This window comes from Antedon mediterranea, chromosome 8 (assembly GCF_964355755.1).
Source record: "Antedon mediterranea chromosome 8, ecAntMedi1.1, whole genome shotgun sequence".
In the NCBI taxonomy this organism is placed as follows: Eukaryota; Metazoa; Echinodermata; class Crinoidea; order Comatulida; family Antedonidae; genus Antedon; species Antedon mediterranea.
In genome coordinates, this window is record NC_092677.1 from 13139940 (window position 1) to 13158905 (window position 18966).

General features: G+C 33.9%; 1 protein-coding gene across 1 annotated transcript; it reads right to left on the bottom strand.

Annotated features, from left to right (window-relative positions):
* Window positions 1-9522: 9522 nt before the first annotated feature.
* Window positions 9523-11261, bottom strand: LOC140056687 (uncharacterized). Its single transcript, XM_072102144.1, has 3 exons — window positions 10965-11261; window positions 10245-10830; window positions 9523-10135 (listed from the first exon to the last, which is right to left on the bottom strand). Exons 2-3 carry the CDS (start codon window positions 10815-10817, stop codon window positions 9815-9817), a joined length of 894 nt encoding a protein of 297 aa, XP_071958245.1. The 5' UTR covers window positions 10818-10830; window positions 10965-11261; the 3' UTR covers window positions 9523-9814.
* Between the last annotated feature and the right edge of the window lie 7705 nt (window positions 11262-18966).

Here is an 18966-nt window from a genome sequence, read left to right on the forward strand (position 1 = left end):
TGACTACCGAATACAATTCATGGTCATTTCAAGTAGTACATAGAATGTAGCACTGATTCTATCATCGTGACTACTGAATACAATTCATGGTCATGTCAAGTAGTACATAGAATGTAGCACTGATTCTATCATCGTGACTACTGAATACAATTCATGGTCATGTCAAGTAGTACATAGAATGTAGCACTGATTCTATCACCGTGACTACTGAATACAATTCATGGTCATGTCAAGTAGTACATAGAATGTAGCACCGATTCTATCGTCGTGACTACCGAATACAATTCATGGTCATTTCAAGTAGTACATAGAATGTAGACTGATTCTATCATCGTGACTACCGAATACAATTCATGGTCATTTCAAGTAGTACATAGAATGTAGCACTGATTCTATCATCGTGACTACCGAATACAATTCATAGTCATGTCAAGTAGTACATAGAATGTAGCACTGATTCTATCATCGTGACTACCGAATACAATTCATAGTCATGTCAAGTAGTACATAGAATGTAGCACTGATTCTATCATCGTGACTACCGATTACAATTCATGGTCATTTCAAGTAGTACATAGAATGTAGCACTGATTCTATCATCGTGACTACCGAATACAATTCATGGTCATTTCAAGTAGTACATAGAATGTAGACTGATTCTATCATCGTGACTACCGAATACAATTCATGGTCATTTCAAGTAGTACATAGAATGTAGCACCGATTCTATCATCGTGACTACTGAATACAATTCATGGTCATTTCAAGTAGTACATAGAATGTAGCACTGATTCTATCATCGTGACTACCGAATACAATTCATGGTCATGTCAAGTAGTACATAGAATGTAGCACTGATTCTATCATCGTGACTACTGAATACAATTCATGGTCATTTCAAGTAGTACATAGAATGTAGCACTGATTCTATCATCGTGACTACCGAATACAATTCATGGTCATTTCAAGTAGTACATAGAATGTAGCACTGATTCTATCATCGTGACTACCGAATACAATTCATGGTCATTTCAAGTAGTACATAGAATGTAGCACCGATTCTATCATCGTGACTACTGAATACAATTCATGGTCATTTCAAGTAGTACATAGAATGTAGCACTGATTCTATCATCGTGACTACCGAATACAATTCATGGTCATTTCAAGTAGTACATAGAATGTAGCACTGATTCTATCATCGTGACTACCGAATACAATTCATGGTCATTTCAAGTAGTACATAGAATGTAGCACTGATTCTATCATCGTGACTACCGAATACAATTCATAGTCATGTCAAGTAGTACATAGAATGTAGCACTGATTCTATCATCGTGACTACCGAATACAATTCATGGTCATTTCAAGTAGTACATAGAATGTAGCACTGATTCTATCACCGTGACTACCGAATACAATTCATGGTCATGTCAAGTAGTACATAGAATGTAGCACCGATTCTATCATCGTGACTACCGAATACAATTCATGGTCATTTCAAGTAGTACATAGAATGTAGCACTGATTCTATCATCGTGACTACCGAATACAATTCATGGTCATTTCAAGTAGTACATAGAATGTAGCACCGATTCTATCATCGTGACTACCGAATAAACATAAACATACAGTATGAATGTATGTAAAATGCATTGAAACATGACACGTGACTTGCCTTAAGGCCCATTTACACTAGGCGATAACAATCGACGATAAAAATATTTTCGAAAAGAATTTAAACAAATTTTCATTCTATAACTATTATGATTATGATCACACGTCCAATCAAATTACGTCATGATTCGTAAGAGCAATAATATCATTATTATTATTGATCATGACGTAATTTGATTGGATTTTTAAAATAGTATTTATCAAATACAGCATAAACGATTATCCTATAGTTCTAGAACGAAAACTGTTCTAATTTCTTTTGTATTATTATCCAAGACAATGTATGTTTATCTATTTATTATCGATCGTTATCCCTCTAGTGTAAATGGGCCTTTATATCTGAATTCACACTAAGATTATACTGTATACACATATAGAGGAGCGTTTTTAACGACGTGCGTTTCATACATTTGATTTTTTCATCGGGTTTTTCCTAATCTATCTTTTATCCGCAAAAGATCAGACAAACTTATAGTTATTCTTCACTAGAACTGTGAACATAGCAGAAGTAATACGATTTTACTATTATAACCATCTTTTAAAATACTCTTCCAAAAAATCTAAATGTGTTAATGCAAGTTATGTAATAAATAGAGTTATTGACATTTTGTTTAAATGTATAAAAGAAGTTGTTTATTATAACTATCGTAATGCTGAGACAAAATAGAGAGATAGGCTTATATTACAAAAAAAACGACTATCTGTGTTTCTTAAACATCGGCGTTTGTTTTTACAAACAATCCTCAACAAAGACCATTCAACATCAAATCATACAGCATCAATCCCGGCAAACCATTAATTGAAAGTTCAAACAATTGCTTCCGGTAGGCATGCTAAAGTTTTAAGTTTAAAATAAGTTGGTCAGGTGACTAAACTTAATTTAAATCAAATACGGGCAAATCATGTACATGAAAGGTAAAAAAGTTAGAAATAATCTATCTAACATATAATGGGCATGTTTGTTCTAATCTGTGACTACTATAGAAAACTGAAATTAACGACGTGGATCTATCGATTTTTTTTTCTTTTCCTGTAAGTTAAGAGAGCTAACAAATTGTTAAGAAGTCAATATTTTGCTCTTTCCGAGGGACGACTGTAGTTGCTGCTAAATCTATCAAATAAATTGTCTGCTTAAGTATTACTCTCTCATCTGTTATTCTTACAAAATGGCAAAATGGAAATAAACTTGATACGCTCTAGAAACGCATTGCCATAATGGGGCTCCGGCAAGGCATTTCTTGTTTTGATAATTCTAAAAACAACAACACACATTATTAGCAGTTGAACTTTTAAGCAGGTATGATGAAACAAGTAAGGTCAAGAGGTCTTAAATCTGCTGATTCTTTTCTGCTGGATACTAATATCAAAGATCTTTTCCCCCATAAAATTATCACATTTTTTGTCATATATTATCAGCTATTAATTAGAAAGACAGTGTCAGTGTGAATACTCAGAAAATGGTATAGCTCAGTAAGAATAGTAGTAGTAGTTATTGTAGTTTTTGTAGTAGTATAGCAGTAGTAGTAGTAGTAGTAGTAGTAGTAGTAGTAGTAGTAGTAGTAGTAGTAGTAGTAGCAGCAGCAGTAGCAGTAGTAGTAGTAGTAGTAGTTAAGTAGTTTTTGTAATAGTATAGTAGTAGTAGTAGTAGTACACTGTAGTAGTAGTATAGAGTATAGTAGTGTAGTAGTAGTAGTAGTAGTAGTAGTACTTGTTGTAGTAGTATTTGTAGCAGTAGTAACTTGGAAGTTTTTAGGCACTAGGTCTACTTACTATTTGTTAAATTAAAAGTAATTTCTTTGTCATTCAGCAAATGCAAAATGTATTTGCAGTAAAATTGGCAATATTCTAAATAAAATCGATAAAGATTATCAACGGGTCATGCACAAGTCACCGAACGTTCTTGAATAGGAAGTAAGGGTCAACTCTATTCTCTACCTACAAGATCATGATTTCCTCAAAATGTATCCAGATACAGTCTTAAAGATAATGCATCTGATATTGATTTAGTAATATATTCAGTTAAGTAGTTTAATTATTATAAAAATGTATATGAACAGTCGATTCTTGGTACTGTATCTATTTCCGAAGTATCATAGGAATATTTGTTAATACAACATAACACGTATTTCACATGTATCTACAGTAGTAGTAACCTAACCTATAACATAATCTTACATGATACAGCACCACATGCGATATAAATGCGATGCTGTATTACCCAATATTCCTATAATACTTCGGAAATTTATAGCATGTGGAGATAAAGAACTGGAAATCGGGTGATATTAATATTATTCATAGAGCAAGGAGATGAACTTTGTTCCGTATTGGTACAATAATACCTAAATAATTAATTATACATAATTATGTATGACGGATCATAAACTGCTACATTATAAATAATAGTTTTAAACAGCATACAGCTAGCATATTGGTAGTACGCACTCTGTGTATTAGGTATAGGTAATGTGAAACCGTTTAGATGTTTGCGGTGTTATTGTAATTTTCAGGTTTTGCAAAACAAAATACACATAGGCCTACATGTAAAATACAAACTATAGGTAGGACTACAAACATACAACATTTTATAATTTTCTCTGTGTTTTGTAATTACAACTTTTTATTTCTTTATTATTTGTTGCTATACATGGATTAGATTCAGTTTTATTTATGAAGATATGCATAATTAATTGTGGATAAAGAGTAGACAAAGCGTATAGTATGGTGTGTGTAAGGTGTTACAACCCCACCATAGCTGCACTTCATACATTTCTACTGTTTACATTACATAATAGCATTTAACTACCGTAACTATTATGTATTATGTTTATCGTGGATGACGAAAAAAAAAACAAAAAAACACGGGCACTGACAGATCCATGGGACCAGTCAACAAAAATGGCCCGTTTCTATTGAGCAGGGTAATTTGTGTTTAAACACCCGAATTTTTGAAAGAATTTTGTTTTTTTTGTCAACAGAAATTGGGTTAGAGAAAAACATAAACAATTTTAGTAGCCATTGCAGCCGTTTCTATTAATAATTATTAGCTACTATTATTTTTCGATTTAAAAAACGAGTGAAACATACGGTTCTATGCATATTACTGCAACATGCTACTAATACTCTAATGATGTTTCGAAGGAAATAATTTATCTCAAAATTATATATCAGTAAGTTAACGTTAATCATAAGTAGCTGTGCGAATCGACCGTATGAATACATTACACAAAAATGCACTGAATAAAAAGAGTTGATAGGATAAAAGATCTTTCGATATTATAAACCTCTCGGGTACTCGATTAACGTAACTAAATAAATTATCATTATAATCTACATTCTATTATCGATTTATGTTCAAATTGCTTTTATATCTGATGTCGTTGGGTTAGGTTCATAAAGAAATTATATAGTAAATATACTTTAGGATTGTTGCAGATGATATTGCTTTCAATTATAATTGCTTAGTGTTGCATACGATAGGCATTTTAATTAATATTAAAATTTATTTATATATATATAATTTTTTTTTAAATAAAGAACATACCATATGCCTTTAGTGTGCTACTTTACTAAGAATCTGAAATACTATACTACTTTAAAAATAATATCAATACTATCACAATGAATTATAAGTTTTATCTTATACCATTTAAAATTATTATAATTATAAATAATAATAATCTATAGAGCTTGTCTTCGCAATATTAGAACATACAAAACAAATTCAGTTTGCACAAAATGCTAACTACTGAGTATGCAATAGTGTCTTCAATCGTTGAAATGAGAGAACATATTGCATGGCACGTGATATGAAATCAACCAATCAAATTCCGAGGATACGTCATGTAATGACATATAATTGTTAAGTATAGATATATCATATTTATTAGAATGAATCGAGTAAATTAAATGCAATGGTTATACGCTGATAGTGAACAAGAAAACAATCGCATTGAAAATTGTATTAAACTAGATGGCACGCTCGCTTCGCTCGCGTACCATCTAGGGGTGCTCACAGATGGTTCTCGAATACAGTAGAATCCACGGACGGGGACTTTTTTGGGACACTAAACAAAAACGGAAGTGTCCCCCTAATTGGGGTATTCAGAAATAGAGACAACAAAACCAATACTGGATTCCATAAAGGACAATTAATTTATGTGGATTAAAGAAATTAGGGAGAAATGGAAATGTATGTACGGGAATTGGGCGGCGGCACGTGGTGGTGGTGATGGAACCGCAGTAATAAAGTTGATTGTATTTATATTATAAGAACCAAACTAAATAAATAGACCTAGACATTCTGCGAAATGGAAATCGGAAATTCAAGCTCCTATTCAGTGAAAAATTAAACTGTAGTCTACCTAAATATTTAGGGCAAATCATCGGTTGTGGTGTTGAACTTCCTGTAAACATTTGTGTGAACCAAACTGGGTCGAATTTCTGTCATGAGTACTGATTTGTTGGCCTGTGATTTATGACGCCCAAGGGATCTATCTAGACTTATTTTTTAGAATAATGTACGTACCTGTCAGATACAATTGTCTTGTGTCGTATAATAAATAAGTACTGTAATAGTTACTGAAGTTACTATTACAATCTCGTCAATGAAAACACGAAAATGTATATGCACTTACTTATGAAAACGTATACAGTATTATACTCAGTTATTGAAACAGTAGGTTTAAAAAAGTTTCGTTTGTCTGTAAAATGATGTAATCAAGCTGTTTACATGAGTCTTAATTTATAAGCACATCAATAATAAAATAGTTTATCTATCCTGTAATTGGCGAGATTATGGTCGCTGTTGAATGAAATAAAGCCAATCGGTATCATATTTGTACAGAAACGTTTTCGCGGCCGAAGGGTGTAACCTAAATTCGTTGTATTATCGTCAAGAACTAACTGTAACTAAACTTACATAGAAAGTAAGGTATCATAAATTTGGCCTTAGCACTCGGGGGAGTGGCTAAGATGAAGTCCGTGGGACTACTAAATATAAATTGTAATGAACCTCGAGGGACATAAATAGGAATATTTCATGTTTCATTATCAATGTATAATAAATGGAAACTGTTTACCGATTCAAATAATAGAAATTGGTTTTTAACATTTTCCGAACCTATTGCAAGTTTATTCTCAAAGGGCCCATATATTTACCTACCGTATGTGTTAAACCAAGGGCTCATAAATTTACCTGCAGTACTTGTGTTAAACCGAACTCTGGCAGACTGAGAGATTGGGATGTTCCATTCATCGCAAATCAATACATTTGTATAATCGTATATTAAATCTATCAAAATAGTATTTTTTAAAGAAAATCGGCCTGTCTTCAACATTATGATGGTGTACTCTAGCTGTTCAACCGGTTTTCAGCTATTAAAAACAATTATCGTAGGAGGAGATAGAAAAATGCGAAGCCTCCTCGCATTTTTTTGGCGGGTATTTTTCAAGATGGACATCCATTAGACAGTGTATACCACGATCGGAAAACACCCCTATTTGGGGCAAATCTTTGAACCTAAATTCGTTTTAATCGTCAATAACTAATTATCTAACTCAATTTAATTAGTAAACAGGGTTACATCAGGCGGTTAAAATCAGTACCGAAAGTACGAACCAACTTTACATACCATCGAGTGAAAATTCTAGAAGTAAGGCGCGATTTACCGAATTTTGCCCTTACGTAAATTTATATATAGATTATCTGAGACGGCTGGCAGATGCTGTATAATGAAAGCATTTACTGTGGTTTATATATTCGCATACTGATTAATATACAATACGCTGTGATTTAATGCGATTATATAGTATGTGAATGATTTACATAGGGACGTCTGATTTATACGATGGATTGTGATTTATGTATAGTATATTATCGTCTGATGTATACAGTGTGATCTCATGATTTATACATGATGACGTAATAAGTTCTATGAAATAATTATTTCGGTGTATAATGAATAATCTATTGAAAGTCATTTTATTTGCCATTAATATTCATATGCAATACCCTTTGCCTGGAACAAAAGAAATTCCTGTCGAAAATCTAGATTTTAATATAAATTCAAAAGCTTGAAGGCCAGGAATTATGCACTTTGAACCAAAACTGTTGATTTCGGGATAGTTTTCAAGGCACAGTTGATTTATATTAAAATAACTGATTTTGAACAGAATTATGTCATTCGACGAAAATAATTATCTGTGTATAATAACAGTAATAAGCTTTACTGGAGATGTAATCATTCATTTTTTACATTATGATGATGTCATACAGTAGTAGTAGTAGTAGTTATAGTAGTAGTACTGTGATGTCACAAAGCTTGATTTTACCGTATGGTGATATCACAGTTGATTTATACTGTGCGACGATGTCACAGTCGATTTATAGTGTGTTGATTTGGTGATGTCAAGTCAATTTATACAGTTTGATGCTGGCACCGTTGATTATACCGTGTAATGATGTCACAGTTGATATACATTGTAATGATGTCACAGTTGATTAATACAGTGTGGCGATGTCACAGTTGATTAATACAGTGTGGTGATGTAACAGTTGATTAATACAGTGTGGTGATGTCACAGTTGATTTTTACTGCATGCTGGTTTCACAGTTTATTAATAACGTGATATATACTCTCTGATGATGTCATAGTTGATTAATACAGCGTGGTGATGTCACAGTTGATTTATAAAATTTGGTGATGTCACAGTTAATCTATCCAATTTGGTGATGTCACAGTTGATTTATAAAGTGTGGTGATGTCACAGTCTATGTATACATCGTGGTGATATCACAGTTGATTTATAAAATTTGGTGATGTCACAGTTGATCTATACAATTTGGTGATGTTACAATTGATTTATACAATTTGGTGATGTCACCGTTGATATATATAAGGTAGTGATGTCACAGTTGATTTATACAATATAGTGATATCACAGTACACTGTGCAGAAATGTCACAGATTTTAACGGCATGATAATTTCACAGTTTATTAATAAAGTGTGGTGATGTCACAGTCTATCTATACAGTTTGGTGATGTCACAGTTGATTTATAAAGTGTGGTGATGTCACAGTTGATTTATACAGTGTGGTGATGTCACGGTCTATGCAAACAGTGTGGTGATGTCACAGTTGATTTATACAGTGTGGTGATGTCACAGTCTATGTATACATTGTGGTGATGTCACAGTTGATTTATACAGTGTGGTGATGTCACGGTCTATGCATACAGTGTAGTGATGTCACAGTTGATTTATACAGTGTGGTGATGTCACGGTCTATGCATACAGTGTGGTGATGTCACAGTTGATTTATAAAGTGTGGTGATGTCACAGTTTATGTATACAGTGTAGTGATGTCACAGTTGATTTATACAATGTGGTGATGTCACGGTCTATACATACAGTGTGGTGATGTCACAGTTGATTTATACAGTGTGGTGATGTCACGGTCTATGCATACAGTGTGGTGATGTCACTGTTGATTTATACAGTGTGGTGATGTCACGGTCTATTAGCAGGGTAACTTAGCACTTTTTTTGTGCACTTTGTGACAAAAGCACCAAATTTGGCACAAACCTTCTTTAGGGTATATCTAACAATCCTAGAAGGGGTGCCCAAAAATCGGATCAATTTAACGACGTCATTTGGACCACGCCCTTTTTTTAGTATTACGTAATTAGATGAAAACTTAAATCTTCGTATATACATACCAAGTTTGGTATCAAATTAAAACTCATGACATGTACATTGCAATACACACATAAAAAATATATGATTTCTCTTCAGATGGAATATATAGGTCAAATAATGTAATTTTCTGTCATATTGAAGGGTATTTCAATCAAAACGTGCCAATATTGTGCTATGTTATGAACATTGTAGTTATAAGAACAACAACATTCATTTTTGTAATAGTACGAATATATATTTATCCTGTACCAGTTACTTTCCTTTAAAATAATATTAGGAACCACTGAAAAAAAGTATATAAAACATATACTGTATCAAACTTGGGCTCAATAACCACTGGACTATTAGTAAACCGACAAAAGACTATTTGACTGACAATTATGGCGTTAGCATCCATAACAATACATGGAGGTGATAATCAACTTTACTTTTATGAAATTATTTATCTGGAAACAAACACTTAGGTACAGAGTTGCTAGATGACGAACAAGTTCCACGGCATGGGTAACAAGACCAGTGCACTGCTGAACAGCACTTGCAGTTCCCTGAGCAAAAAGGCAACTTTTTGCAGCCACACTTTAGCAATTCCCTACATGCCTTGGATGCTTCAGGTAGTATGGTCCAGACTGGTGTCCATGTACTGCCAGTTTTAGTCCAACCAAAGTCTTCTGGTGATGGAGCATTCTGCTGTGGCTGTAGACTGGTGGTCCAAATGCTTGCTTGGTATATGGATCTGTTGGAATGCTGTAAAAGTGCATCCTGCAATAAACAATTTAAAGATTGGTGTTACCTTTTAATGAAAGAAAAACATGAACCTGATAATAAATTATTAAACGACAATTGACAATTATATGGAAGCTCCCCTTACCTGTGTAGGAGGAATGTTGTCCATTGTCCGTGCCTTTCTTGAAAAAAGATCTTGTCTTAGCTTAGTAACACTTCTTAAAGTACTTGTCTTGTCGTATAGATGACATGTAAACTCCTCTAGCAACTGGAATTGAGATGAGTTGACTCCTAGAGATTTGAAAGGGTGATGTGCCATGAAAAGAAAGGCTTCTGTAACTGCTGGAAATGAGTTCCACGTCTCCCATGCGGAGTGTTTTGCTTTTCCGAAGAACTGGGATGTAGTATCGGACCCAGTAAATGCATGAAATACTGGCAGCCCTCTTGACTTATCCTCTCCTAGGTTATGGCAGATGGTATTTATATTAAAATATTGGAAGTGCTTACCCATGCCAAATGCGACCCAGATACACGTACCAGGATAACAGGCTATTAGATTGCAGAAAATACCAACCAGGATAACAATGACATCAGTATCAACTGTACACACCAAAATAGCCCTGCTACCTTTCTTTAAGGCATCATCAATGTGAATGCACATCTTGGAGTCGGCCTCTTCATGGTCGCAGATTGACATAGGTTGAGTAGATGTCAACATACAAAAGACTCGCCTACAAGACATATATCAAGAATTACTTACTATTTAATATGCCTTTTTAATTAATTATTGGTATGAAACTGTATAAGTAAATTAATCGTTTGGTTACAAACAAAACAAATTAGTATGTATCATAATAAAACTTACCTGATGCAGTCAGAGTAATCATGGGTAGACACCTTTGTAGTTAAAAAGTTAAATAACTCCTCTTTATTTACTGGATCTTTCAGAAAGTCTGGAAAATTCCCTGGAATCTTTGTTTGTCCCCCAACTTTCCTCCTGACCCCTTTTCCTCTTTTTTCTCCTGTAGACTGCTTAAGACTATCTGTTCTGTAAGTGTCCCACACTATATCAATTCTGTTACTATTCTGCAGCTGCTGTCTGGTCCACGGTAGAAAGACCTGTCATACAAATGATACAAGAATAACGATCCGCATATAGAAGTGACCAATTATATGGTGGTTAAACAATAGATACAATCCTGAATGCAAAGAAATGTACTCACCTTATCACCGTAGTCATCAAATGTAAATGCATGGTTGCTGGAAAGAGCATGGACAATAGCAGCTCCGTCAAACACCTTTACATCAAAATATGTAGGAGGTTCAGGCTGGCCTTCAGTCTCCAAATGCTGTAGCAACTCAGACTTCTTAGTTGGTAGTCGAAGCTTTCCATTTACTGCCAAAGAGGGTGGCCATGGCTGGTTTTCGTGCATGAAGAAGTCTTCCAAATCTCCATCACGAGATTGACTTGCAATATACAGTCGCTTTGTTTTGGACACTGATTTTGACCATGGTGTTTGATGGCTTGTTGAATAATTGCAACACTTCTGTCGAGAATAACTTCCTTGAAATATTTTTGGTACTGGGTAGTACCTACATCCTGAATTGTACGAACTGTCACTACTGCACTTTCATTGGCACAATCTCGAGCATCCAAGACCAGAAGTTCTGAACAATTATCGAGGAATTGGTTGCCTGCATTGCTCAGGGAACTGCAAGTACCGTTCAGCAGGTCTTTCTTGCACTGGTCTTTGTTATCCATGCCGTGGAACCTGTTCGTCATCTAGCAACTCTGTACCATTATAAGTGTTAGTTTCCAGATAAATAATTTCATAAAAGTAAAGTTGATAATCACCTCCATGTATTGCTATGGATGCTAACGCCATAATTGTCAGTCAAATGGTCTTTTGTCTGTTTACTTAGTCCAGTGATTATTGAGCCAAGTTTGATACAGTATATGTTTTATATACTTTTTTTCAGTGGTTCCTAATATTATGTTAAAGGAAAGTAACTGATACAGGATAAATATATATTAGTAGTTGTATTACAAAAATGAATGTTGTTGTTCTTATAACTACAATGTTCATAACATAGCCCAATATTGGCGCGTTTTGATTGAAATCCCTTTCAATATGACAGAAAATGACATTATTTGACCTATATATTCCGTCTGAAGAGAAATCATATGTTTTTTATGTGTGTATTGCAATGTACATGTCATGAGTTTTAATTTGATACCAAACTTGGTATGTATATACGAAGATTTAAGTTTTCACCTAATTACGTAATACTAAAAAAAGGGCGTGGTCCAAATGACGTCGTTAAATTGTTCCGATTTTTGGGCACCCCTTCTAGAATTGTTAGATATACCCTAAAGAAGGTTTGTGCCAAATTTGGTGCTTTTGTCACAAAATGCACAATCTTCATAAAAAATGGAAGTTAGCAACCCTGCTATATACGTAAAGTGTGGTGATGTCACAGTTGATTTATACAGTGTGGTGATGTCACGGTCTATACATACAGTGTGGTGATGTCACAGTTGATTTATACAGTGTGGTGATGTCACGGTCTATGCATACAGTGTGGTGATATCACAGTTGATTTATACAGTGTGGTGATGTCACAGTTGACTTAGACTTTTGATTTATACTGTGTGATGATGTCATGGGATCATAATAATATGCTGTGTAAAATTTGTATACGATAGACTATGGTGTGTCTGCACAGCATGTATACCATTTACCATGCATGCAGTAGTATTTATTATGAATGAGATGGTATAGTATCGTAATGATATTTCATGATACATAGTACGTGACGTTGCGGACAAAATGTCATTTCTGGGGAGATGAGCAAGTGCAGTTGGAAATATCTCGATAGCTTGCCTAACTCGGCGCTTTTGGTACATCACATGTATAACATATCAAACTCATCAGTGGACTCTATGCATAATAATATTACAAGCATATACAGATTGGGTTTTATGATTTATGGTTTCACTGATGATAGTAGCTTGATGTATTTTTTTTTATATACATATATAAAATGATGGTATATTAATGGTACGTAATAATTGTTTGATTTGAAATTATATGAGAGTATATCCGACGACAATTATGTACAGAATATGGTGGCCGGTGATGTGTGACACGTGTTGATGTATACATTATCATGATGATACTATGGTGTATAAAGAAATGATAGTGAATCCATTGCTAATTTGTATTCATCATTGGTTTTGCATCAAATACTGTGTAGATAAAACAATGGCGTGTATAGCTGAATTTATTATTAAGGTAAATTGAGAATATTCAATATTTTCCTCATTCAACGAATATGAAATTAAAACTTGCTACCTAAATTGTATGTTATTCTCCTTTTGTTTGTGAAACAAATTTGATATGTCAATAACAGTTTCTTTTTCTATCTTCGAGAGCACGTGCGTACTAATATTAATATACATGGCTGATGCTTCTGAGGTTTTTGTATTTGCATCTGTACACTGATTATTATTGAGCTTTTCAGGAAATTGTCAGGCCACACACTCACTCACTGTATACACACTCTTATGTAGATACATACGTATAGCACTTCATCATTCAAAAATCGTTTACAGCGTAAAGGAAAAAAATGGATGATGTGCGATCCGAACGAAACCAGTCATATAGAGATTGGTATATCGTCCAAATATAATATTGACAAAGGAAAGACCAGAAAAGAGTACTCACACATTCCTGGTGTTACGATACGTCATGCTCACGCAGTGAAGTATCATAATAAGTAGGAACAGTGCCACAACCAGTCACTACGGGGTGCCAACACCTCCCTGGTTTTATGATACGGCAAATTGTAAGTAACGTAACAGTACTATACTTAACGTTTCACGATACGTAATACTGATACGTAACGTTTCGCGATACGTCTTGTTTTTAAAGCGTATTTCCCACTAGTGCATTCCCACGTAACATACATTTACCGTATAATTATTACGTGTTAATGTGACGAAAGTTTGATTTAAGGCGTTTCTCGGCATACATTCTTAACCTAATACGGATTCTTTTTTATTTTGTGCCATTTGATGAAATAGATATATTTGTAGTGATGACGTATATATGTCATGTTGATTATAACGGATAATGCAGTTAGGTGTACATTAATGTACAATCTAGTGTATACTTGTAATTAACCGAATCTATTTTACTTTATTGGTCTATTCATTTAGACGAATTGTAGGAGTTATATACCCGTACACATTTTGTTGAACAAATAAATTACAAAAAATGCAGGTTAGAATTGTTGGATATAATTTAAGAGCATAAGAGAAATTAGGGCTATTAGATCACGAATACTACTAACGTGATATATTATCAGTGGACAAAGTTGTTTTAATTCTAGTAGCTCGATTGAAGACATTTTGGTGAGACTAAAGAGGGCAGTACCCATAGATACCGTATGTAAAGAAGGTCAAGTGGCCTTGTGTAAGGAGTTACTACACAATGAAGAGTGAAATTAACTAATGGGGAGCAGCTATGTTAGAGTTGTTATATATTATATTATATATTTCATTCTCTTTGTTAATTTACGATTATGAGATTTTGTGACGTTTTGTCAATTTCTTGAGTATCTCACAAAGCAACAAAATGTAAAATATTGACTGGTTGGTGGCATGGGGGGTAGGGTGGGATTTATTGGTGGAAGCTGCAAATGTAAATATTAAAGATAGATAGTTAGATAGATAGATATTAGCATAGGACTAAAATATAGCCACACTGATAGAAGAACTAGTCTCATTTCAGGCTATTATATTACATTACTGTGATTATTAAGAGTAATGTATAACTTCTTGTGCAAAAATTAAGCTTATTTACAATTTCTTCGTATGTTAGGCTAAATTACAAGTTTTCTAATTAGATGGCAGTAGATTGCCTTAATTTATACTGTAGTTTACTGACCTTAAGTTCATTTCAATACTATGATTTAGCAATGCATAATAATGATGCTAATCAATGAAGTGATTAACGAACAGAATTATCGTATTACAGAAGTCAAGTGGTTGAATATTGAGCATGTATATCATTGTATGCATTACAGCAGCATGTATTGACAGGACGCCTCATACTGTAGTGTATGCCTATTTGGGCCTAGATATTTTACCCGGATTGCATTATTACACCCAGTAGCTTCGTCTCGCTGGTTTGTTCTGTTTTTCGGTTGTTTCTTTGTTCTTTCTTTCTTCTGTTACTGTTTGCTGACAACCACTCCGATTCCCTCGAACTGTGGTCAGTAGAGGACTGGTACCCACTTCCATTTATGTGGTTTTCATGATTAGGGTCAAAGGTCACATACGGTTCAGTATGTTCAAAATTCCAAAATATATAAAAAAATTACTTGTCCCACAAATAACATAATAACAGTCTTCTCTTTTAAAAATATGTGTTTTTTGTGATACCGTGTCTTCAGAATGTTAGGATCAAAGGTCAGGAAAGTTTTTTTGTAGCAGAAATTCTACTACTTGTAGACGACAACTCTGATTTCCTCTAAAGTCAGTCAGTATGTGATATTAATAACTTAGGATCAAGGGTCAAATATGGGTCAGTATGATAACACAAAAATTAATAAACAAATAACATAGTTCAGTTCTCTCTTTCGCACATATTATGCATTGTTATGATACAGTGTCTTCGGAGGAATGTCCATGAAATTAGGATCAATACTTTAATATCAGAGGCAATGTCTGGAAATGGATCAAGTCATTTCTATTGGGACGTTCCCAAAGAGTCTTGTATCAAGGATCCATTAGCCCATCATCCCCAGTTACCTCTGGCATACCACAGGGCAGCGTACTTGGACCCCTTATTTTTAACTTATTTATAAATGACCTTCCCTCATCTATTATTTCTCCATGTGCATTGTTTGCCGATGACACGATAATTTATAGAAATATATTTACTGTAGACGATGAAGTTGTTCTTCAGTGCGATCTGATCAGGCTTTCCTCTTGGTGTGATCTAAATGAAATGGAGCTTAACTTAAATAAAACCAAGGTTCTCCACATTACAAGATCAAGGAAAGAGTATAGACCTGTTTATCGTATAAATGACTTGCCTATTAAATCCGTATCTAGTCATTGTCATCTGGGGGTCACGATTAATAGTGAACTTACTTGGGATGACCATGTAAACTTAATTATTTCTCGTTCAAATCGAATGTTGGGTTTTATTACTAGTATTGCAGGAGGATCATCCCCTTCAGCTATTTTTTCACTCTATAAAGCTCTCATTGTCCCCATCCTTGAATATGGTGTCCCAGCGTGGTTGCCTCGAACCAAAAAACTTACGGAACGTATCGAGGCAGTCCAGCGAAGGGCTACTAGGCTTGTCCTTAAACAAACAAGAGGTGAAATGGAATATGAGGAACGTCTCACTAAGCTTAATTGGCCTACACTATCTAATCGAAGAAATTATCTTCTGTTATCCTTTGTTTGTAAATCACTTATTGGAACGGTTGATTGTAGTAGTGTTCGTCAATCTTTAGTTGTTAATGGCCGTCACCTTGATACACTTAAGTTCATTCATCACTATGCTCGAACCAATTGTCTTCATCATTCCGCTGATAATATATTCCCTAGGTTGTGGGAAGAATTACCGGAAATGATTAAAAATTATTTAATTTTAGAAAGTTTTCAAATATTTTTAAATTCACTTAAATCACATGTTTTATATTGACTTTGTTAAATCGACTATTATGTATTTTATCCGTTTATTTTATATTGACACTGTTGATTCGTCTTTTTGTTTTTTAAATATTTTTATATAGTTTATTTTATATCATTGTTGTTACTTTGGGAGTACGGAACCTGAACTCTTGTTATAGTGATTAGGTTCACTTTTAGGTTCCTGCCTACTCCCTTAGTTTCTGTGTTTTGTTTGTTTGTAACTGGTTTTTGGCAATAAATAATAATAATAATAATAATCAAGGGTCATGAAGGGGTGGGATCCGCTATAAAATAATGATAAACAATGTTAGCTTATTTGAGAGACAGTTTTTAGCTGTAGTCTAGAAAAACGGATGAGTTATCAGTTAGACATTTTCATTGATTTGTATTTTTTATACAGTAGTGTCAGCGGTGTGTTAAATGAGAAAGGTTTAAAGGGATTGTTCAACAGAATAGACAGTACATTTTTTTTTTCATTTTCGATCATAGGTCATTTTCGATGTTTAGTATAGGGGGCGCTATACTAACTAATTAGAAAGAAGAAACGTTTACCCTGGGATGATTTAAAATGTGTCTATTGTAAAATTCATAGCATTTTGAAAGCTTATGGTCACGATCACAAAATTCAACTGATTGGGTTTATGTTCTATTGAACATAAACGGGTGTCTAGAAAACTCAGATATCTGAATTTTCTAGATCTAGAAAACTCAGATATCAATATCTGAGTTTTCTAGTTCCAAAATGGAACTAGAAAACTCAGATCATCAAATGGATCGTTCCATTATTATTAGAGGGTAGCATATTTGAATACTACACAGTATTATACGTTTTCTTACTAATAATAATAATTATTGTAACTTGTAGTAGCAGCCTAGTCTACGACTTAAATCATAAAGAAATACAGTATACACCTTTTAAAATGTAGGCTTATCATTTAGGCCTAGCTAAGCTAACTCAATTCAAGGCTCAACGTGTGGGCGCTATCGCGATGTATCGGGAAGAGTAGGCCTGGTCTTACAGTACTAGACTAGAAATGGTCAATTCGTACCCAAAATAACTCGTACCTATTCCCAACTTGGCTAACTCGTACATGCCTCATTTTTAAGCCTATATTTTAACGGTAACATGCACTGTATTTTCGTTTTGATTTAAGCCGTAGACCGCTTCTACATGTTACAATATTAGTAAGAAAACGTACACAGTAATCAGTTTTAATAATACTCTAGTATTTCAACTGACCTACCCGTTGATTAATAATGGAACGATCCAAATGACCTACCAACCAATAAAATGATGATCTGAGTCTAGAAAAGTCAGATATTGATATCTGAGTTTTCTAGATCTAGAAAAGTCAGATATCTGAGTTTTCTAGATCTAGAAAAGTCAGATACCTGAGTTTTCTAGATCTAGAAAACTCAGATATATCTAAGATCTGAGTTTTCTAGACACACAACATAAACCCAGTCAGTTGAATTTTGTGACCGTGACCATAAGCTTTAAAATATCTAGTTTATTTTCATATCAGGTTAAGGAAGAAATCCTAATCATTTTCTATGAAAATATTTACTAAATATAACTGGATCACCTACTGTAACCCTCTATATAATCCCTCTCAACTAAGGATGGACATGGAATCCAGGGCATCAGTTTCCTAACTAAAGCCTAACATACTAGTTAGTGGTTGTTAGCAAATATTTCACAAATCTAGGAAAAAAGTACTTACCAATAGCTTTTTTTCGCCAAAGTGTTCAGAAAAATGTGTACTAACATATATCAATTAGTTCCAACTCTACTCCTAGGAAAAATTTTTGCTCAAAATGGTCGCCTATAACAACAAATTCACATATATCTCGGTAACTAATGAAGGTACAGACTAATATTTGATCTCAAACTGTTTATAATATAGACTATTGGTAGGCCTAAGGAATTTTTGAAATTTGATAACTAGCTCTTACTATACATACGCCAAACATTTGGCTTTCCGAAAGATGATAATTTGATCTATTATCCATTCTTATATAGTGCCATTATAATTTCATAATTTATGTCATATTTAATCTAATGAATTATTCATAATTTACCTAAATAATGCATCATTGTTGTAGGAATTGTAAAAGTTGTTTCATTGCTATGTTTTCGCATGGGTTGAAA

Bases quoted from the DNA above. Each gene is read 5' to 3' on its own strand.
- LOC140056687 (XM_072102144.1), bottom strand. From the start codon at position 10,817: ATGTTGACATCTACTCAACCTATGTCAATCTGCGACCATGAAGAGGCC. The intron at 10,136-10,244 runs GTAAGGGGAGCT...TGTTTATTGCAG, and splicing joins ACAACATTCCTCCTACACAG to GATGCACTTTTACAGCATTC.